This window comes from Phyllostomus hastatus, unplaced genomic scaffold (assembly GCF_019186645.2).
Source record: "Phyllostomus hastatus isolate PE091 unplaced genomic scaffold, TTU_PhHast_1.1 phas_contig_57, whole genome shotgun sequence".
Classification (NCBI taxonomy): domain Eukaryota; kingdom Metazoa; phylum Chordata; class Mammalia; order Chiroptera; family Phyllostomidae; genus Phyllostomus; species Phyllostomus hastatus.
Window position 1 is genome coordinate 1915936 of NW_025333912.1, and position 23781 is coordinate 1939716.

Below are 23781 nucleotides of genomic sequence, written 5' to 3' on the forward strand. Positions count from 1 at the left end.
CATAAATTGTATTTATAACCCTGGCCTTAAGTTTCTTCAAATGATGTGGCCTTGATGAGTAAACAGCAGATTTTTGGCAAAGTCTCATAAAAAATAAAAAGTAGTCAAATAAGAATGGGTCAACCAAATGAGTTCCCAAATGATTTTTTCAATCCTCTTCTCCATCAGATAAGACCAGGGTAAACAGCTTTCTCAAACCAGGCCTTTGACAAAAGGTTGAGAACTGAGTAACTCTGTGACCTTTTCATGAGCCTGAAGAAGGATCAAGACGCCAAATCAGAGGCCTACTGTTAGGGAAGAATGGCACATTCTACAAAACACATTCATGCTTCTACTGAAAACATGTTTCTAAGAACTGGCTCAGGAGACCTACTTGAGACACAAAATGAGCCTGAACTTTCTAAGATACAGCAAAAGTATTGTTTTCAAATGATGCAAACTTCTCATTGTCGATTCTTTGTGGAAGGATGTGTCCTGAACTCCACCGTCAAGGTAAGGGGGCAGTGGTGCAGACAGGGATGAGGACCACAGCCAACTGCCCTTTGCAGGCATTCTAATGCTCCCATTCACATGTGGCAGGACGTGCGTTCCAATGGATTTAGCCCAGTGTGGATCAAAGCTTCCTCTACTTCACTTAACAGATTTGATCAGATGGAAGGTCTCAGAGGAGAAACTAAGTTAGTAAATTGGGGGATTTCTGGACATACGGATATGTAGGTCATTGGATTTTTAAATAAATTAGAGAACAGTTTATCTATGAAGAAAGATTCACTGTACATATTTTATGAAACCATGTTTATCATAGGTCAGTGGACACACCACAACCATTCCTTAGAAATATGAAGTTTTAAAAAAATACCATCATACGCCTCTAGTTAACGTTTTAAATCCATAAAATGATAAGGGACAAAAGAACATGTAAAATTAGGATTCATAATCAAACTGTCAAAATGCAAAGATGTAAATGCAGTAAAGAGCTACTAAGCAACTTACTTCATGTCCATCAGTCCAGTAAGTGAAAGTATGCCAACACTAAAATAAATTCAGGATATAAGCAAGGGAAAATAAATGTGAAAAAATAACACCTGACAGAGCACTGGTCCTATTACTTCTCAGAATTACTAGTCCTGCAAATACCATTTGCATCACTGACAGGGCACTGGGGCTGGGGCAGGGCCAAGGAGCACAGCTAGACATTGAGACTCAGTCAGTGTGGTTTCCATTTAAGTCAAGTTTGGAAGATCTCATAGGAACACAAAACTAATGTCTGTTTCTCTTCCCTCTCTCTCTCTCTCTCTCTCTCTCTCTCTCTCTCTCTCTCTCTCTCTCTCCCTCTCTCCCTCTCCCTCTCCCTCTCCCTCTCCCTTTCTCTTCCCCCACCCCAACATGAGTAAATCTGATACCAGTATCAGCCCACTAAATTCAGGGGACTCAATTTAAACATGTTTTTCAAAAGAAAGCAGTACAGTAAAAGTGTCTATACTGTTTCCACAATAACATCGCGTTTTAGATTTCTGAAGGTACTAGGCACTGAACTGAAGGCAGGTTCCTTTCCAACTCCTACTCCCACGGCATAACCAGATGTCAGATAGGCTAGCAACAACACTGATCCACAACCTGGGGTAAAAAGCACATCCGGAGACCAAGATTCCTATGCAGGTGATATATTATGGAAGTGCTTCTGAGGAAAATTGGTGAGTGACAAGGAGAAGCAGGACTGAGAAGGAAAGAAACCCACACAAGGTGCCAGCCTTAGCCTGATCCTGCAGAGAGATTTGCAGGGGAAGTCACACTTCAGAGCTGTCCCTGCTTCAGGAGGCAAGGGAGCTGGGCTTTCGTCCGCACTCACCTATAAGACATTGGTTTAGCATATCCAGCTCTTTGCCAATGTGAGCAGAGTAAAATCCAGTAGCTTGAGGAGAATCCTTTGAATAAAGAGCCAACTAGCTAACATCGGGTTTTAGAAGTGAAAGCAGGGGGTGGGGTGACAGGTTGCAGTAGCAGAACATCAAACTTAAGACGAATGCTATCTATCTATCTCAGCCTCCTCGGGTGCACTGACCATCCCACATCACTTTGTGACCACAGGTAACAGAATGCTTAGACATGCATCAGATGACTGCCTGAATAGTAGTGACCAGGTCAGAAAGCATCTCATCACTGCTACCTTACCATCCTCATTGGTCCCCACTTGTCCTAAGTCTTCAGACATGAAAAGTAGAGCTAACCTTTCAAAGGACCATAAAGAAGAAAGTGATATTTTTTTGATATAAGAATACGTTCTATATATAAGGTCATAATGACCAAAATAGGCTTCTGCCCTCCTGATGACGCAGGCAGATGTGACGCTCTGCTACGCCCTGCATCCAGGACACAGTCGCATGCCTGCGCTGCAGATTCTCTACCCTGGCATCTCATGGCCTCGAGTGTGCTGTTTCCCTTGCCCAGCACATGTGACGTAATTTTATGATCTTAGTTAGGACAGGATATGTTTGTACTAACACTCCAATAGAGAAATATAAAAAAATAAATAAATAATAAAATAAGACTGGTAAAAGGTTGTCTGCCTCAGATGGTTATGAAAAACATTTTGGGTACAATATAAATGTATTGAGAGCTACCTTCCAGAAATATAGCTTTATTGCTTAATTCTGTTATTTTCTATCACCAAATAACATACAGAGTGGCAATGGATCAGATATACAAAGCAATTAATAATTTCTCTTTGGAGAACTAACATTTTCAAATGCTGTTTGTTATGAATGTGAGTTCTTCACCTAGGAGTCAAACATGAAACACTATACTGGTATGTTTTTGTGCTTATTTTTTTAATAATTCTAGCATCATTTATGAATGCGATGCATGCGATTTTGTTCTACATACAAACACACAAGCTGCTAGATTTGTTCTTTGTTAGGACTGAATCCAGGAACACAAACTGTAGGGTGAAAAATTGTTTTTCATTGCATTTGATAGTAAAAGGGTAATAGGCATCGTGAACTACCTCTGGAAAATATTCAGTGGGCTGAGGACATGCTACATGACAGTAAAGCCACTGAGTACAAGACTGGTATTGCCTTTAGGTGTCCATCTAAAATAACAGTTCTTATTCTGCGTGCTTTGAGAGAAAAAAAATTTTGAGATTCTCTTCTGCCCAAAGATTAACAATTCATCTATGTTATTATCTATAAAAGTTAATTTTTATTTGCTTATTATAACTGGCAAATTATTATATCACCCATAAATGTCCAATTCCACTCAAAAAGGCCTAACATGTGGAAAACCCATGGTTGGTTTCCGAGGGCATGGCACGCTGTATTTTCCATTGAACAGTGCTGCTGGTGAGACCCAGCTGCCCACCCTCACTGTTAGTGACTACGGTATACACAGCGAAAACAATCTGCCTGCTGACCTCCAGCTTAAGTTCAAACTATGTCATTCTGTCAATACCATCTACCTTGATTAGGTTGGGCTTTATACACAACAGGTTATGATCCCAGAGGGATGAAAAGCTTTCCCAAATTAAAAGCAGAATTTTAAAAGGAAATACTCATACATTCCTATGCAGTTTCCATTTGATATCCTCAAGGCTGGCCCATGAGCTCCAGCTCATGTTGATTGAAAGTGAATGTTTCTTTCTGGGTGTAGCCATCTTACAAATTTAATGGCAGGAGGAAAAAAATAAAATGTGTTCCATGTTTCAATTAGACCTTTTATAACTTGGCACTTGAAAGATGGCAATGCCAAAGAAAAATCATTAATCCATAAAAATAGACAAAAAGGAATGTGCAGGAGAAGACAGAGCTTCAGAGTCTAGGGCCTTGGCAGAGCATTCTCTCGCACCAGCATGCTCTGTCTTTTGTCTAGGCTCATTGTGCGTCTACTCTTACGCTTCACGGTATTTGGAAAAAAGGTATACTGTATTTGGTTTCAGTCCAAAGTAATGCAACCATACTTTCAAATTTACCCTTAGCCAAAGGAGCTGCATGTGGAACCAGGCACTAAAATGTTGGCTAGCCATGAAATGCCCATTCACGCACATGAATGATAAATGAAAGAACACACATACAGAATGGCAAATACAGACTAAAAGACACATCCTTCTATTTTTTATTTTGTCTCTGTATGCAACAGACTTGCTCAAAAGGACCAGAGTGTTTCCTAACCCCAGTCTATGTAACTGTGGACACCCAAATGCTGCCTGAGTACCGACTCACAAGAGAGAAGTGATGGAGTGATGTCTGGAACCGTGCAGACCTCTGTGAGCCTCCAAACTCAGTTTCAAATGATGTAAACAGACTCTGTCAATAATAGAAAGTATAAATCTGCTAAGAGTCAAGGGAGCAAGAAATTTCACCTCTCTGGGTCTCCTGCCACACTTAATCTGTCAGCCCCAAACCTCAAACAACCCTACTGCTGCCACTCCCTGAGTTCCCGCACTGCTGAAGCCTGCTACCAAACCACAGTGGTTGGTTCTATCACTCCTGCATGCTGTTTGGCTTCAGCTGAGGCCCCATTCTACCTCACAAACCCTTCTATCTCAAACGGACTCCTATCCCATTCAAACTTTCAACCCACTCCTGGCCTCCCTTTCAACATCAAATTTGGGTACAGTAATTTGCCCCTGCTTCCGTATCCTCAACAGTTAATCACTCCTTAAGTCCTGAATTCTGGCTCCTGCCTTCACCACTCTAATGAAATTATACTTTCAAGTTTGCAAAGATCTCTACCAACCAATCAGCAATTTTCATGGCATGGGTTCAAGCGTATCCCTCCCAGACTTCTTAGGTTTCCACACATAAACAAGTCTCCTGGAAACCCTACTCATGTCTTGTATCTATCTCACTAGCAGGTCTCCATCCTTCCATCTTCACCTGGCCCCATCTCTCCCAGCATTTCTTCAGTCTCTGCCTAGTGGGAGTAGTGGTGAGGGTTTTGTCCCTCATTTCCCTGACTCTTTAGATCCCAGACTCTGTAAATCAATTTCAAATCTCTTTCTCTATCCCTGACCACTCACTTTTCTTAGCACCAAACTCCTATTTTCAATGACTGCTATACATTTTCACTTCAAGAAATCTGCCTGTACCTGAAATTCAAGATAGCCCAATCCAAAATAATCACTGTAACTTTACCCCAACCATCTCTATCAACATCCTCCTTGATTCTCCCACTAAAGCGTTATTCTCAATTACCAGGCTCACACCTTGGCATTGCGTTACCTCCTTCCCTTTTCACCTATCTAAGTGGTTGCACTTTTCAGGCAACTGGACTTTCACAACGCTTGTTGACTCTACTCCATTGCTGTCAGCCCGGTTCAAAACTTCTACTCATTTCAGCTGGACACTTATGGCAGTCTTGCAAATGATACTCCTACCCTCTTGCTATCATGAGGGGAAGAGAAATCTTCCTAAAATCCAATTCTGGTTATTGGACCATAGCATATTCCTGCATTAAATCTTCAATGGTTTCCAGTGCCTACTGAAGTTCGAAGTTCAAAGTTCTTGTCATGGCCCAAAGACCTTTTTTGATCTGCTCCCTCCAGATGAAAGTTCTATTACCTAGCTTTGCTACCAACTATCCACTATTGCCATATTTTTAACTCAACATTTTTCTCATGAATTCCTTTAATCTAAAATATCCTCCTTTCTACATCCTTTGCCTGTTAAATTTTATTTATTCTTCAAGGTCTAACTCCCCAGCAACCTAACACTCAAGTCAGCTGTTTACATGTGTTGGTCCATGATCTTTTTTATTTTCACTTTCACAGAGATTAGATTCCTGCCTTGCATTTAGTAGGTGGCTCAACTTAAAACCACTGTCCTCTTAAAGACTTACCATATTCATTCTACTGTAGTATTCCTTACTCCCAGCTTCTCATGAACACCCAATATAACAACTGCGGACATTCTCCTATACTGTTCACCACACTTCACATTTTATTTTAGTTACTTGGGTTCATGTTTCACTACAAGGTCCTTAACTCCTTGAGATTAGCACTTTTACTTTTTTGTTGCTCAAATAAGGGCTAGATCAGTGGTTCTCAAAGTATGGCCCCCAGACCAGTAGCATCAGCATCACCTGGGACCTTATTAGAAATGCAAATTTCTGGGTCCAACCCCCAGACCCATTGAATCAGAAACTAGGATGAGGCCCTGAGCAAACTGTGTTTTAACAGCCTTCCAGGTGATGCTGATGTGCACTTAAGTCTAAGAACCACTGATGGAAAAGAATCTCTTACTTATAAGTGACCCCTCAATAAAATAAGACATACATACATAAACTGTTTATCTTCCTATCATTTAATATTGTATTGGCATATAATTCCCCTAAAACACTTAAAATATGAATAAATTATTCATTACAACATTATTAATATCTTAAATCTTATATATTTTGAAGGGTTTATATATTACAGAAATTATAACACATAATGATACTCTTTATGAAGTTCAAAAACAAAGTAACAATAGATTTGGCATGCACTAATAGTTTTAAAACTACTTTTTAAAAAACAAGGTAATGATTACCACAAAATTCAAGGTCAGGGTTAGATCTGAGAAACAAGCAGATAACAAGATGAGGGAGGAGAGGAGCACACAGACCCAAGACACTGATAACATTTTGGGTCCTGAGTTGGTGAGTTCAGACATGTTCATTATGTTGCTAAAATTGATTGATTAGTTATAGCTATGCATGGATCAATTGCAGTAATAGTTCATAAACTAAACATTATTAACTAATCTAATTATATGTTTTTATGAGATCCATAAAAACTTTTTAAGAGATAAAACAAAAATGTGTCACAATTCCATCCCTAACATTTTTTTTGTTTTTTTATTGTTTTTGCTGTTACAGTTGTTCTCACTTTTTCTCCCTCTTCTGACCCCAAGCCCATATTTACACAATGGAATACTATGCAGCAGTGAAAAAAGAAGAAGAAACGTTTACGTTTTGCAACAGTATGGATGAAGTTAACCACCAGTTAACGTTCATATTCAATGCTAATGGTACCTGTGTGCGGTTGAATGCCACTCTTGCAAAGACAGCTTGGGACACACTGGCCCTCTTCAGCTCATCTCTGACTTGCTGGTAGATATCTGGAGAGACTTCCACAGAAGAGTTGGTTGGCTCTGGCTTAACTGCTCTGGGAATGGGTGGATGGTTCAGGAACTGCTGGTTGATGGCTTGAGGATGCTGGTGGGCCAGGAGCCGGCTAACAGCAATCTGTTGGTTTATCAGATGGGCCATGGCTATTTGTTGCCTCACAAGCTGTGGACTAAGCTGGGGAGAAAGAAGACCAGGGCTCATGATGGGCTGTAACGCGGGCACTTGGTTTCGGATTGGTGTACTGTGGTGGATTTGGCTATGAGGAGACTGTTCGTTGGTTTTCCCCAAGGATGCCAGCTGATTCATATTTGGCAAATGCATTGGACGCTGGCCCAGAACACAATAGTCTGAAAGGTTTTCTCGTTCCACTCTTTCCACTGTTAAGAGATAAAAGTGATAATTATCGTTATGTTCACTGGTATAATTTATTGCTAATCTATGTAATACTGTTTTATCACATTTTTGACAAATTAATGACATACACTCTTTCTATACAAAACTGGAAACCCCAAAGTAAGAGTAAGTTATGCTTTTTTTGCAAAATATTAGAATAATAGATTTTTTATAAGTGGTATGGAAGTAATAATATTTGCCATTTGAATTTTTTATATTCTTAAAAGTAAGCATTTTAGTGAATAGCCAAGGCACAAACCACTAACCATAATAAATTCTAGATTCTCTTATATTTCCAAGCTCTATCATCTCCATCACCTTTTGTTATAAAAGCAACAGCTGTTAACATCTTCTGTAGTTTGTGATTAATGGTCAAGTTCATGGTCATCAGGAAATGATAAGGACAGTATCTCCTGCCAAATTAACTACAACCTCCTAATGCAAATCCACATAACTACCATTATACAACATAGAAATAGTCACAGACAATGCTTAACACATAGTGTATCTTTTTACCTACTCACTTGCTATCTTTGTCACAGGAATATTTCTTTAATAAGTTAATATTTTAATGATTGTAACACACAGTAGGATAGTAAAGCTCACAATTAATACCATCACCTTGACCTGCCACTCAATACAATGCTTCCCCTTTCCAGGTTATCTACACTTTACATTCTATCGCACTTTAGTAAAAATTTAAGGGATAACCTTGAAAGGGAGAAGAAAAAGACAGTATCATATGTGTTCAAACATGAGGCAGACTTTTTTCTTCCCCCAAGGATATTTCTCAACAAAGAGTGAGTCACCTCATAGTCAAATCCTTATCTAAATCTCTGTGTTACTTTGTTATGTAAAACAAAGGTTTATTTGGAGAAAATACAATAAGCTAAAAAAACTCTCCATCATTACTAGTTTTGAATGCTTGTAGATGTAATCTACAAAATCTGTTTTTTAAACAAAAATTCCGAACAGATTCAATAATTATTTCTTAAAATTACAAATGCTGGATATGATTATGCAAAGCCTATTAAGATAACTTTTTTTAAAGAGACTCCTTTGGGTAGTTAAATGCTTGAGATCAAAAGTATTCACCTATAGGAAAAGGTTTTTAAATGTCCCTCTATTTTTGTACCATTATTATGGTGCCTGTAGTTCAGCACATGGTTTGCAGTGACAGAACCATCTCTGAATCAAAAAAGTGCTGACTCTCCAAAAAATTTAGGCAGTGATATTTGCTAGAAAACTGGGTGAGATGAGTCAAACAGTGATGAATTTGTCTTTACTTTGGCTGAAGAAACTAGTCACAGATCACATGTGAAGACTTTTGAGTAATCTGTTAATGAATCTTAAGGGTGGGGAAAAGCAGTATTTCTAAATTAATATTTTATGTAATATGTGATTTTAAAATGCATATGAAGAGGTAAATTAATAGATAAAAATATAAGTAAACATTTGACCATTTTCTCTACATATCTAAAATTTTATATATTCAAAACCTCAGAAAACAGATAATCTTGGGCTCACATTGCATTATGACACATACAGTATTTTTTCCTGCTTTAAAAAATCTGAATATTACCTCACTTTCCTATGAACCCCATAATAAGTCAAAAGTTTACATCAAATTTCTTTAAGTGTTCAATTTTTAACTTAATCCTTCAATGTAATTCATTTAGCTTGTATTCAACCTCTCCTTCATGAGGTTCAAGGTGAACAAATTATTTGAATTTCATCCGCTAACAGCAAATATTTTTCAGTCATTGTACTAATTAAACTTTAAGGTATACAATCTTAAAATCAAGCCAAGCAAATAGTTAAGAGCCTTCAAATAAGGCAAGCTAAGACAGTTTTCATAAAACAAAAATTACCAGTATAGTTTCCTTACTGTGAAGAGCGGCAGAGACTACAGACTGCTTCTAGAGTCAAGTCATACCTTATAAGCAGAAATAGTTGGCCCCAGGTAGACATTTTATTCACTTTTGTTTAACTGCTTTTTAATTCAGCCAAAGTAAAGACAAATTCAAATATTAAATTATGTTTTCAGGTAGTTAAGCAAAACTTTTATCTGTTTCTTTTTCTACTTAAAAAGCACAGACCATTCTCTCATAGCATGCATTCTTTGACCAAAAACTAATTTTCCAAAATTTCAACATTTTCCTTTTTCAATGATTTAGCTACATTTGAGTAAGTTACTTTCATGAGATTAGCTAAATGATACCATCAATAAAAAAACACTCCATTCACAGATCTAGTCATAATCATGCACACAATTAAGCACAAATATCCGAGTTCCATGAAGCCTATAGGAATTGGGGTAATACAGAACAGAATAATGTCAATCCATATTCCTTTAAGATTATATTATACATAATACTTCTTTTCTTACGAGTTCCTAGATCTTTCTAAGTTCATATAGTTAAGAACGGTGACTGTAGAAATATCTTTAGAAACACGTGGTAACACCATGAAGTACTAACCACTTAGGAAAACACAACAAAGGAACTGCAAACACAAATGCCTGCACACCTAGGTGGAGAACAGCCAGAGACGCCTGCTGCAGGGTACTGAGTAGAGCGAGGGAAAGCCTGCTCAGTCCAAAGGGAGCAGCCCCTAACTTGCATCAGCCAGTTTTTGTCTTCCTCACATTGTCATTTCTTCAGATTTTTTTAAAGAAAATAAAAGTTGGATTTTTACATGTTAGCTACTAATTTTTAAGTGTTGGCAACTAATTCCATTTTCAAAACACAATAAAAGCCAATGAAAACATTTCTGAAAACCAGATGCTGCCCATCGACAGCCAGTCTTAAATTTTTGCCTATTAGACTGAAGACACCCCTATGTTGATGAAGGAAAAAAAATCCAGCAACATGTGTCAAAGATGGTAAGACAGACCTTATACCAGGACCACTGCAACAGACAGAGGAGACACCACAATAGGGCTGCAGGGTGTGAAGGGAGTTTGGGCACAACTCCAAACACAGCATGGGCAAGTGGGAATTTACATCCAAGGAGTAGGGTTAGGGTCAGTGGATGGAAAATTACTTAAGAGGAAATATCAAAAGTAAAGGGGATTCTGGTTAAACCAACCTAACAGGATTCTTTGCTGAAGACAGGCCAGAGTAATCAGACATCACCTGGGGGACAGTGGAAGATGAGATATCAAAGGTGATCAGATATCACGGTTATAGGGGGTTCTGGTTAAACTGACTTGGCAGGGTTCTTACTAAAACTGGAATTTATAAGGAAGTATACAGATGGGCCTAGGAGAAGGTTCAGGGGCCTCTCTAAAGTTTGGCTAAGTAATGAATCTTTGTCAATGTTTTTCAGTCCCTGACAGCTCTACCAATAAAAGCCAAGTTCTTTACTTTGAAGAACAAAGAGGAGAAAGAATCATCATTCCAGCATCACCTGTGGCTAAAACTCAAATGCTCATCAACAGGGTGCATTTCCACTGACCAAAGCAATGCATCAGTAATGGTCTGCAGATTTTGCCAAATTTTTAAAAAAGTTTTCAATTTTTTTTCTGCTGCAACTCCCACAAAAATAGTATCAGAATATTTAGCCTCTTAAGTCACAGCAGGTGAAATACAAAAGCTTTAAAAAAGAGTCAGAGGAACATCACAAACTGAATTTGGGTATTCATTATTTCTATTTCTTTTTCTTTCTAACCTCCCTCCCTTCCTTTTTTTTCCTCCCTCTTTCTCTGCCTTCCTTTCTTTTTCTTTTTAAATTATTTGGAAGTAAACACAAGGAATGAAATGCAGACATAACATAAGTGCCTGATTTTGTGTTTTGCTTTTCTCACTCTGAGAAAAAAACATCATCTTAAGTCTGTCTTAAACCAAATCAAGTCCAAAGACGACACCTTGGCTCTGAAGCACCATCTTATGTCTGCAATATCCAGCCATGGATCAGAAATCTTGAAAGTGAAGAGTAAAAGGCAGTGCTGCTTCTGATGATGGAAACAACATTCACATTCAAACAGAAAACGTTCTCGATGAAGCCAAAATGCTTTCTAACTAAACAGACACTAGAAACACACTGCTTCCAGGGCTTTATGTCAGAGATACAACTGAAGTCCCCCTGAATTTGATTCTACTACTACTATTGGAGTCCTGAAGGTGACCTGTAGAGTGGAAAGTGCCAGGGAAAGAATGCTGCCCCCAGCTCCATGTGCAAGTCCCCAGACCGGATGTGGATTGAAGAACTAATGAAACAAGTGGGGCTGACACACTTCAGCAGCCGAGAGGCTTTCTGTAGCTATTCTCACCCTTGGGCACACAATACAGATCTGGAATCTGCTAGGATTCTGAGAAACTCACAGTTTCGAGAGGATCTTACTGATTCCTTTGAGTTTTCTGGGAGTCAGTGAAAATTACAGGGAATGAGAAACCAGAATCTAACTACCCTTTGAGCTTTTGGGATTCCATTCAACTCCAAAGTAGAAGAGGCCTTCATAGCCCTGTATTAGAATCCCACAGCCTTCCCAACTTCACAGTTGACGTTCCAGCCAAAAGCATCGCCTGACCATTAGCTATTCAATGCCCATGGTTGCTGGCTATGGCAGCTTATTCACACCCCAGGGGTTACACTTCTCCAAAGAGATTTATCTGCATTATAATTAGAAGATATTTGATTCAAAAATCTGACTTTATTTCAAACAATTTTACAGTACATTCAGGAAGCCAAGTACTTATTTTAATTATTGCAAATCCCTGATAGATATATATATATAGATATATATATTAGGTGGTTGCAAGAACATTTTCAATACTATATATACACACACACAAATCTTGTCTTATATTCCTATCTGACACTTTTTTGGTAATTTTTTTTAATTGAAATTTTGGGTACATATCTTTTAATCTGTTGGGAAAGATGTATGATATGACTACCAGCAGAGACTCCTAAACTAGACTGCCAGGGTTTAAACCTCAGTTCTGCCCCTTGGTGGATGTATAACCTTGCTTTCCCTGTGTCTGCATTTCCTCATACACTTTTTGTGAGTTAATAATTGTGCCTTCCCTGAAGGGTTATTGTGTAGATTAAATGAGTTAATATTTGGTGACACTTAGAACAACACCTGGCACTCTGCAATGTTTACCATGACTGTTAGATTCATCTTGGTACATGTGTAGGTAGAGATGAATGAACATAAACTGTACATTTCAGGTCTCTGCTGTTTCAGAGATACTCAAAATATTGTCCTTTAACCATTAATTTCCATGTCACCTGGAAACCTGTTAGACATATAAATTCATGGGCCCTGAATCAGAATCTCTTAGAGCTCTTACATGTGCTAAGATTCCAACAATTAAAATTTGAGAATCAATGTTTATATTACCTTTGCTTTTACTTGCTGTCTTTTGAGATTACACTGGATGCTTATTATTATCTCTAAAATTGTAAGAGTAAAGTTTATATGATCAGTATCTATGTGAAAGATCTTTGTTAAAGTGCTTTTGTAAATATCAGGAAAATATCTGTATAATTATGATTAACAGAGAAGGCTTCTTATTTCAAAATTTCCTGATTAGGACATTCTGGCCAATGCCTGCTATTTCCTAAAGGTCATCCAAAGAATTGCAATCTTTTCTTTTGTTTCAAGTAACTATGCCATATTACATCATATCAAGCTTAAAAACAAATCCCTACAATTTAAAAGAATTGATTATCAGTATAGAATTACATGCTTCTTGGCACATGCAGGAATATGTTGCTATTCCATTTCTCCAAATGAGGCTTAATAGTTTATATTCTGACCTATGAATTAGGAGGCAGAAGAAGAGATGGAAAATAAAATGACATAATCTCATAACTCTTGCAATTAAATTTACAGGAATGCTATACAAATAACAGCTTTAAGTTTCAAAAATTACTATGCATACAAAATGGGGAAAATTCAAGAAATAAAGTATGCTTTAAATGTACAAGCATACCTCATTTTATTGCACTTGGCTTTATTGCACTTCACCATATTGCATTTTTTACAAACTGAAGGTTTGCGGCAACCCTGTGATAAGCAAGTCTATCAGTACCATTTTTCCCACAGCATTTCTCACTTCATATCACATTTTGGTCATTCTCACAATATTTCAGGCTTTTTCATTATTATCATATTGTCAATGTTCTATTATATTTTCAACATTATATTCTATTTTCATTATTATATTATTGTATTAATCCGGGATCAATCAGTAGTCATCAACATTAAGGCAAGACCCTCCACCAGCAAAAAGATCATACCTTGCTGAAGGCTCAGATGGTGGGTAGCAATTTTTAGAAATAGTTATTTTTTAAAGATACATATATTGCTTTTTGAGACATAATTATTATTACACACTTAATAAACTATAGTATAGTGTAAACATAACTTTTATATGCATTGGATAACCAAAAAATTAAGGTGACTTGCTTGTTTGTGATACTTGCTTTTTTATAGTGGTGTGAAACCAAACCTGCAGTATCTCTGGGGTGCACTTGTATACATATTACATTTCTATCAACCAAAGAAGAAAGGAAAGTTTCCTATAGTATTTTTAAAAAGCAAATGCTGCCCTGGCTAGTGTGGCTCAGCGGACTGAGTGCTGGTCTGCAAACCAAAGGGTTGCTGGTTCAATTTCCAGTTAGGGGCACATGCCTGAGTTTCGGGGCCAGGTCCCACAGTAGGGGGAGCACACGAGAGGCAACCACATATTGATGTTTCTCTCCCTCTCTTTCTCCTTCCCCTCCCCTCTCTCTCTAAAAATAAATAAAATCCCTTAAAAATAAATAAATAAAAAAAAGCAAATACTTACTGGCTTGTTTTTATTTTCCAGAGAATAAAAAGGCACCAAAATGTCCTAACTTAAAAAAGCAAAAACAAAACAAACAAACAAAAAAAACCACTATTTTTTTTCCTCTTCACTTTAGTGCTTGTCTCAGTTAAATGTCATTATTTACATCATGTCTGTAAAGATTGTAAAGATGTTTGTAAACAGTAAAATTTCAAAACTCAAAGTATATTCTCCAGTGACTAAGTGTCCCAAAGGGTACAGCTGAGTATGTATTTATGAGCAGCAGAAAGAGAAGCATCTGATTGGCACAGATGCCTGCCAATCAGAGCTAGGTGGCATAGGATAGGTGGAAAGAAGATGACTCTGGGATTTTTAAGGCCTGAGTTGTAACTAGCTGGGTGATTGTGGGATAACCTGTAAAATGAGAAGAATTACCTATAAACTGGTTTTAAATCAGCCTTCCGTGTTTCTTATGGTACTAATAGCATCTTAAAGTGTGCCGCTGATAGGATTTTCAAAACAATTCTCTTTTTCAGAATAATTGCTTCTGCTTTTTGACTCTTTGGCTAAAAGTTAAGACTCTCCTAAAACATCTCTCCTAGTGAAACTCCACTCAGCAACAAGAACATTAGTATTTACAGTGGCAACCATGGTAGTTGGAGGACTGATCTTGCAAGTTTATCATCTATCAATACTGTGTAAAAGACTAATAATTTTTCCAGAACTAAGAACCTAGTGTTTCAACACAAACCTTAACACAGTTGCTTTTGTGAAATAACCCCTGGGGTTTGCCCATGGTTATAATGAATGAAAATAATGAACTGGGTAAAAGGTTTCGCATTAAGAAATTTCTAGAATTTTTGGTCTATGGATTTTTCCTTAAACCATTAAGAAACTACATGCAAACCGATTAGCATGAATGAGTGCTATAAAACTCTAGTACTCCCCCAAAACATCTCCTAATACCTTGGATGGAAGAACATAAGCCAAAACTTTTTTAAAAGGATGGTGAATTCCTCTGTGACTCTTTTAGCCTCAGAAAGTTCTCTGCAAGTGATTCTACAAAGGTAACACATAGGCTTGCCTTTAGTACTCTTTGTAGAAAAGATGCCAATGAAATTGATAATTTCAAATACCCAAACCTTTGAGCACAGAGAAAAGATATATGAACATACCATTGCCTTGGATTTCCAAACCTTCAGCCCAAGTTCCCTACTTCCCCACCCGTAGCCCCAAAACTGTGGTGTTCGATTTTAAACACAGTGATTATGTCTAATACCAGTGAAGTTAGATAACTTGTTCAAGGTCAAATAGCTATCCAAACATAGATAAATATTTAGGAACATTTAAAAAGATTATGGCTCACTCTAGCCTCATAAGCATAATAAACAAACCACATGGACTGTGAAAACTACTTTCTATTTTTCTTTCTCTGCATAACTCTAAGTCAAGTTCTTAGGGCCTAAATGTTTTACAAGTACTTTTTAATGGTTTCCTTTAGAGAAAAATGTTTTTATTATAAGTGCTCAAATTTTCACATCATGCTAATGCACCTCTTTTAAAGCATGTTGGCATTGCAGGTACCATCAGGCCCTGTCACATACATAGTAGCTGAGGCACTGAGCTAAATCCTTTGTATATTATTGTCAGTTAATTCTCACAACACTTGTATGACATATTATAATACCCACTTTATTGCAGAAGAAGTTTAGAAAAAGTAATGTTACAAACCTATTAAAGGAAGAATGAGAATGCAAACCTATGTAGCCTTGGGCATGTGATTATTATTAATTTTAGGGTATGAGTCAGGGCTTATCAGCTTTCCCACAGACAAAACCTGCCTTCTACTCAGACTCATGCTCCACTAACACCCTGTAGGCCTTCCTGAGGTGACAGACTAAAAAAGCTGGTCAAAAAAGTGATGAAATCACTGATTCCTCAAAAATTAAATTAGCTAATCAATAAAATTAAGTCATGCACATTTGTTTATTGTTTTAATTTGGATTATAAATATTTATTAACCAACTATTATGTGCTAGGAATGATGTCAGCCCCTAGAGATACAGTATTGAATAATATTAGCTTTAAGAAAAAAACTCACCTAGATTTGTTTCAAACAATTTAACTGTTTAGAATATGTAGATGTAACATCTATCTATGATTTAAATTGCTTTTCTATCTGATAATGAAACATAGCTCCTTTTGATTCCTATCTTGTCATTTACTATCAATTCATTCCGGTCATCTAATACAAATTCATATTCATTATATGTCTTTTCAGGAATTTCCCTTTCTTCTGTTTTTCTTTGTGGCCAAAAGAAAGCTGTGTCCCTAAATGAGTGTCATCAACATGGATTCCCACCTGACCAATGAAAGACATGAATCATACAACATAGAACTTCAGCAAGTATTCTTCATAAACCCTGTAAATATGAAGTGCTTCTTTGAACCAGGTAACCAACAAGAAATAAAATGTGTATTCACACTCACATAACATGGTAATAACCTGGGAATCTTGGGAAATCACAATAAATTCACATATGATTGAAGTACATGAAATTGGTGATGTGCAACAATTTTGACCTGCAAAAATGGTGATTTCATGTGGCTCTACCTGATATTTTGATGACTCCTCTCTCTGAACTGGACTACACATTAATGTTAAATAACCCTACTATTCACCCAAAGTACTTCAGAGTTAAATTCTCTTTAAAATGTAAATACAATACTAATTCCCCTGAAAACCTGGAGCAGCATCCCACCTGCCAATACTGAATATGCCCAATGACGGAAAATACTCCTGATTTACTCTCTCCTCTTCAGTAAGTGTGGGTACAGTCAATTTGTTATATAAAAACCATTTTCTGTTAACACAAAGAGACAGAAGTGATTTTAAGAGCTAAATCTAATATCCCATATATAACACATATAAATCCTACACCATTGGGGGGAAAAAACTATTGCCAGAAGAGTTCACTAAATATAATTAAAGAAAATATTAGGCTTCTGAAAGGGCTGAAGGGCAAAAGAGAAAAGAAAAAAGCTAAGTCTTTTAGGACTACAAAACCTAAAGATTTTTTCCTCTACATTTGTTAAAGAGAATCTGTCTCTGGGTTGAGAACTTGCTTGCAAAGTCTCTGCCTCAAGCAAGATATTCAGAGCCAACTTGTTAACTCCTAATAAAACAAGGTTTGGAAGGAAAACGCTTCCAGCCCCGTAAGTGAAATGTACCAGCCAGCATTGTGATAATACTGAATGACTGGTCTTAGGTGTATTTTCCCCTTATTATCAACTTCCTTTTTCCATCATATTAAGATCCGCAAAAACATATATGTCTACCATAAAGCAACTTGAATCTGGACACCTCTGTTTTGGGGCAATAAAAGCTCATAGAACCCCCATTATGTTCCATGGAAAAAGTGAGCATTGTCCACCATTACTGGTACTGCATCAGAACGTTATTGTCCCTTTTGGTTTCAGACAATGCTTTATCATAGTTTGAATAATCAGTGATCATTTCAAGTATTCCCATAACTTTCTGTATAAGTTAAAGCTACTTATATATAATAATATCTTTATTTTATTCTTTATTTTAATCTGAAACTATCATTTCAGAGGTGAATTCACACATGATAGAAAAAACACTTGAGAAACTCAGCATTATTGTTCAGGAGTGTTCTACTTTTGACATTTAGCATTCGATGTGTGTATCAATTCTTTGGTTCAACCTATCGAAGAAAAACTAATCAAGGAAACAATCAACCCATGATTCATTCTTTTTTCTGTAATTTTATAGAACTTAAATGTCTTAGGCCATTTCTTTAGGAAAATAATCAACTAGCAGGAAAAACCTCAAACGGTATTTTTCTTAGATATAAATGGTCCCTAATTTTTACTCAATAAAGGCATTACTGTCTCTTTCAGTGGAACTGACTATTGCTAAATCTTTAGTTCAGTAACTAATTAGTAGAAAAAGAGAATGATTCTAAACAATAACTAATTTGCTAAGGACATTCATAAAATGATTTAAACAACCTAGTATTTTTTTCCTCTCAATTGAGAAATCAGTAAATAAGATTACTCACAATATAATATGTGCAAAAATAAAACTATTCTAAGTTTATATATGTGCAAACAAGTTCATCTATATAATTTAATTCTATTAATATTTACTAAGTACCTACAGTGTTCAAGGTCCTATACTCACAGGGCTCTAAGGAAATCACATAATGAATGAGTCGCCAGGTGTTCCTCCAAGAAATGGCTGGTCTATTAGGGGCTTAGTCTGGAATCAAAACTGCTATGGAACATGGAACTTAGAAAGCTGACAGCCTGAAAGGCCCAATGTTAGAACTCACAGCCTGCCTGGTATTCCAGATGAGTCAGGTCCATTCCCTGGGGAATTCAAGACTCCAAGTTCAGATAAGCTCAAATTCTTGCAAATTAAATGAAGGCCTATCCTCAGTCAGGCAAATGGCTAGCTAAATTATCTATCACAGGCAATTGTCATGTTAGTCCTAGCATCTTACACAGCACTTGTATTTAAGAGCTTCAAGCACCTTGCAAATTTCAGTGCTTTTCAGCTTTTAACTTTGTAAATAGTCTGAAGAAAGACAAATAAAAATTTTTACTTAAGCAAATTAAATGATTGATTAATCAGGAAACCAAGAGAATTCTCCGATTTTAACCACCTGATTCACCCCAAATTAGAGGACATAGCTACAATAACACCAGATTTTAAATAAGCTAGACATTTCCTGGTCTCCAGACAAAAACTCTCATTTCACAATTCTATAGATTCTTTGTCACTCACCCCCAGATCTATCTGTTTTTGAGTTTTTAATCTTGCTTCTGGGCAGGACAAATGAAAATATGAAACTATGAGAAATCTAAAGCACACTGTGAATAAATGCTAAGAATGAAAGAGACTTGTACCACTATAAATCCTCAATTACGTCACTTCAGTTCAACACCCTACCTCTCTCTCATTGTTTCCCAAATGACACTGATCCAGAACTCATTCAGGTGTTCTCCTCTACCAAGGCCCAATCCCAGCCATTCTCTCCTTCCCTGCTAGATAATCACATCACCTACGACCCCCACCATATGGTGCAAACTACCTCTTTCTTTACCCCTCACTCCATCTTCAAAATCTGTCTCCTTATCCATCTCCTCTCCTCCAGGTTCTTTTACTTTCAAAGGGAAAGTGTCATTTGTGCCTCAGATCCCATCCCCTCCCAGATCATGAACTCTAGCTAATCATCCCTCTTCATCTTCAGAGATCTTAGCTCCCACCGACTCCATACTCCCTCTCCTGAGTATTGGGGTACAAAGGGGGAAGGGGAAAGTGTGTGTTCTACTTAACCCTAGTGCTGTAGCAATTGCTTTATATTATTTCCTAAACCAGTATCCACCATCCTCATTTCTTTGCCTCCTTCCCTTCTTGGATGCACATGTTACCTTTGTTCTCACACTACAGGCAAATAGCTCCCTCCAAGTCATTATGGTCTCCTTTTTGCCAAAACTAAGAACTCTCAATTACCTCTTCTCCTTGTCCTCTTCCTGGCGCCGCCAACAGCATTTCTCCACTGGTAACCCATTTTCTCCTGGCTTCCATGAAACTCTACTTCCTTCCTAATCATGCCTTCTTAAACCATGCTCCTTTTCCTCTCAAAGCTCCAATCCCCTCCTGGTCTCATTCTCTCCTTTCAGAAGGCTCCTTTGGTATCATTTTAACTATCACATCCAAATAACTGGCTTCAAAATCTATTCTCTAGTCCCATCTTTTGGCCAGCTGGCTCCATATCTTGAATAGTCTGAGGGGAATTTCCACGCAGTTCACCAACTCGCACTGAAGTTATCAGCAACTTGCTCTAAATATACATTGTCCTATTTCTGTCAAAACCAAGAGTCACTTAAGCTCAAAAAACCTGGATTCTACTCTGATTTCTCTTTCTCTTTCCCACATACATATTGATTGGTCACTTCACTCTTTCTCGCTACTTCCACCAAAAGCCAAGTCTCACCTCCCTCAGTGTCTTTACTTCCACATATCACTACAGTAGATTTTATTTTGCCTACTTCCCCCAGTGTGTACATAATGCCTCTTCTCCCCCCTATCTGCTTCCCCATGTGTTATTTCTTCTCAAATTGCTGCCTTGCCTCCAAACTTGGCACTTAGAGAATAGAATTTGTGGACCTTTCTCTGTGCTACCATTCCACCAGCTTATACCAATACCATCTACTTGCCAGACATACTTACAGGGGTGCATCCCCAGCTAGGCTGAGGGCAACACAACTAGAGTTGGGAACCACATCTTATGTGTTACTGGATGTCTCTCACTTCTTCTAACACTGAATGTGGCCTATAGTAGAGGCACTCGCTTCTACATTTGCTTAATTAAAATTAGTTATCTAATTGTGACTAATTTTCTTGCAAGGAAAACTTACTGCCAGGTATAAAAGCAGATGCTCAGATTTATTTTTAAATGGCCAAACATGTGTTATATTATAAGTTATTTTATATAGACTATAGACTTTTTGAAACCAGGACCTGTGTCTTATACTTCTTTCAAATAGGAAGTATATTAAATGGATAGATGGATGGATGGACAGATGGGGAAGGAAAGGAGGAAGTTAGAAAAGCAGATCCTTCTCCCCTTTCTATCCATTTTTAACATGCATTTATACATATACATGTATTTAACATATGTATACATGTATTTGATATGTATAAATGAGCAGATAGCAAATTTGCTTCTTTTAATCTACAAACTACATTGTTGACAAACTGTTTTTACTTCTTTAAACACTTATGAATGAACACTTTCACTCTAGAGAAGCAGCTACCAGTACAGCTGGAATTGGTATCTTAAAATACAAATAAGGCTGTAACCACTGTGGTTCAGTTTGTTGAGTGTCATCCTGCAAAGTGAAAGGTTGCCAGTTCAATTCCCAGTCAGGGCACATGTCTGGGTTGCACATTCAGTCCTCTGGTTAGGTTGCATACGAGAGGCAACGGAGGGATGTTTCTCTCACACATTGATAGTTCTCTCCTCTCTTTCTCTCTCCCCCTCTTTCTCCCTCCCTTCCACTCTCTCTAAAAATAAATAAATAAAATGTTTAAAACAATAAAGGCAAATTTTTAAAAAATATCCAAGTAAGGAATTAGCCCACATCTGAGCTTAGGGTTCAAGGCATTCTCCAAACACCATTCTTCCACTTGCTGACGCTACCAGCAAGCTTCTAATCATAAGGCCAGGTAGGGTAAGGGGACTGATGAATGAGCACCAGTATCCATCAGTGACTGTCACAGTGAGTATGTACAAGGTCCTTCCAAATATTGGAAAACCAGGAAGATAAAAAGCGGTTGATTGTGAAAGTGATCTTTGTATTTCCAGGAATCCAATATTTATATAAAATTCAAGGATTTGATGATGGTATTGCTTTAAGCAAGGTACAATATAAGGAGGGGACAAAAAACTTCCTTGCCAAACACCTTAACTTAGATCCAAAGCTGAAAGAAAATTTCTTTCATAACTCAGAAGAATGAGGTAGATAAAAGTAAGTTACTTTTACCTCATCGGAGCTGAACAACAGCAGGGGCAGAAGTACCGGCAGTTGATTAAAGGCATTGTCCTGACCACCGATACCACCCTGGCAAGGCAAGGGCTGCCTTATGGAACCAGGTCAGAGGACACTGATTTCTCTATTCAACTCTGAGGCACTACTTTGTAAATGACACAATCATTTTGGGGTACAAGAGGTGCTTTAAATGTGGTAACATTATATCATTTCAGCTATAATGATCATAATTACTTATTTCTTTTAATCACAACCCACTTAACCACTTTAGTACAGAGGACTAGTTCAAGGAGTTTAATTTTCATTCAACATCTAATCTTTGTGTTTACTGAAACCCTTCATGGGCTTTGTTTACTGTCTGCTTGCTGGCCTGGACGTTTGATCTTGCAAGACTAGATCAGACAGGGTCAGATAAAATACTGATTACTAGAATAAACCAGGCTTGGGGAAGTAACACTGATTTTAAAAATCCTCATTTCTCCCAGCTTTTTAATATTGTGCAAAATAAGCTCAAATAAACAAATAAAATTAAGACAACTAGCAATCAGGGGGTTCTTGAGCAATAATTGAGAAAAAGAAAGTGATGGGAATAATTTTGCTTTTGGGCCAAAACTATGGGGTTTAGTTAGGTCCATTCTTTCTAGTGGTATTATTTTATGACACAAATAATTTCATAATATCCACTAGTATTTATGTGAACCTTCAATGACCCCTTAATTCTTGGAACATATTAAATATTTCTGATTGACCTGACCAAGACAGCAGTTCATTTTGCCAGATGAAAAACACTTTAGATATAAAATTATTTTCTTTTAACTTATTAATTTTTAATTAAGAAATATTTAAAATATATGAGCCCTTTTTGTTAAGGCACTATCGTATTGTTACAAAATCCCCTGCAAAAGTAGGTTGCCAGAAGAGTGTAATTCCCCTACTTATGGCAAAAGAAGGTTGCCATAAGAGTATAATTCCTATTAGTATGGCATACATAATTCCCCTTACTTTCATAGAAATGGTGGGGAAAGTTGTTGTCTAAAAATAATTAATGCAAAAGAAGAATTATGTTAAAAAATAAGTGCTTTATTAAAATGTACAAACCTTATAAAAGAAAAATGGGCAAAGCAAATCCTACATAATCGCAAGAATTCTTAAAAATAATGTTGTAATAGCACAAACATTTTTAAGTCCTGGTGGATTATTTTTGTATCTAAGACTAAAACTGCTACACATTAAACAGCTGTTAATATTGTTGGTTTTTTTTCACTTTTACACAAAATGTACTTTTTTTTCCTTATACTTTGGAGCTTATGAGCTCCACATCACAAAATGTAGGCCAGAAGAAATGATAGTATGAGATGAACAGCAATAACAAAACCATGCTGTCTGGAGCAACCCACTACTTCATCCACTCACTTCATTTTCTTCAATATCAAAAATTCGTGGGGTGCAGGTTCATGGTTCTGGACCTTAAAACCAGAGTACACAAATTCTGTCTCCCCATCTACCCCGAATTAACACTAATGTTAACTCAAATATGTCTGTGTCAACCGTGATTGTCTTTGAAATTAAAGAAAAAAGATAAACAGAATGTGCTTTGCTGTGATCTGGGGAAAATAAAGTTAACATGCTAAGCCAAACCAACCTAGGACTTTTTAAAGAAAAGTGTAAATAGTTTAGCTTTAAGAACAACAAATTCAAAAAATGCACATTAAAATGTTTACTTCAAAATTTAGACAATTCCATTTGTATATAGTTTTTACATCTGTTTTTAATGATATCAAATTATTGATTGTTCATTTTTCTCATATTTATTTAAGCATTAACTATAGAATTTGCAATATGATCTTTTTTTTTAATCCTTCCAGTAGACTTTTATTTTTGCCAGGTTTTAGTCATATTTACTTTGATCTTTCAG

General features: G+C 37.0%; 1 protein-coding gene across 7 annotated transcripts in view; it reads right to left on the minus strand.

Moving 5' to 3' along the window:
• The window catches only part of SATB2 (SATB homeobox 2), a 190288-nt gene that overhangs the window by 67960 nt on the left and 98547 nt on the right, over positions 1–23781 (minus strand). For 5 of the 7 annotated variants that reach the window (XM_045847651.1, XM_045847653.1, XM_045847649.1 and 2 more), the window contains 2 exons: positions 7012–7484; positions 4218–4301 (listed from right to left, as the gene is read on the minus strand). In XM_045847651.1, the coding sequence (XP_045703607.1) occupies positions 4218–4301; positions 7012–7484 (557 nt within the window). The remainder of the gene's footprint in view (positions 1–4217; positions 4302–7011; positions 7485–23781) is intronic. The other 2 variants (XM_045847652.1, XM_045847655.1) reach the window with 1 other exon arrangement.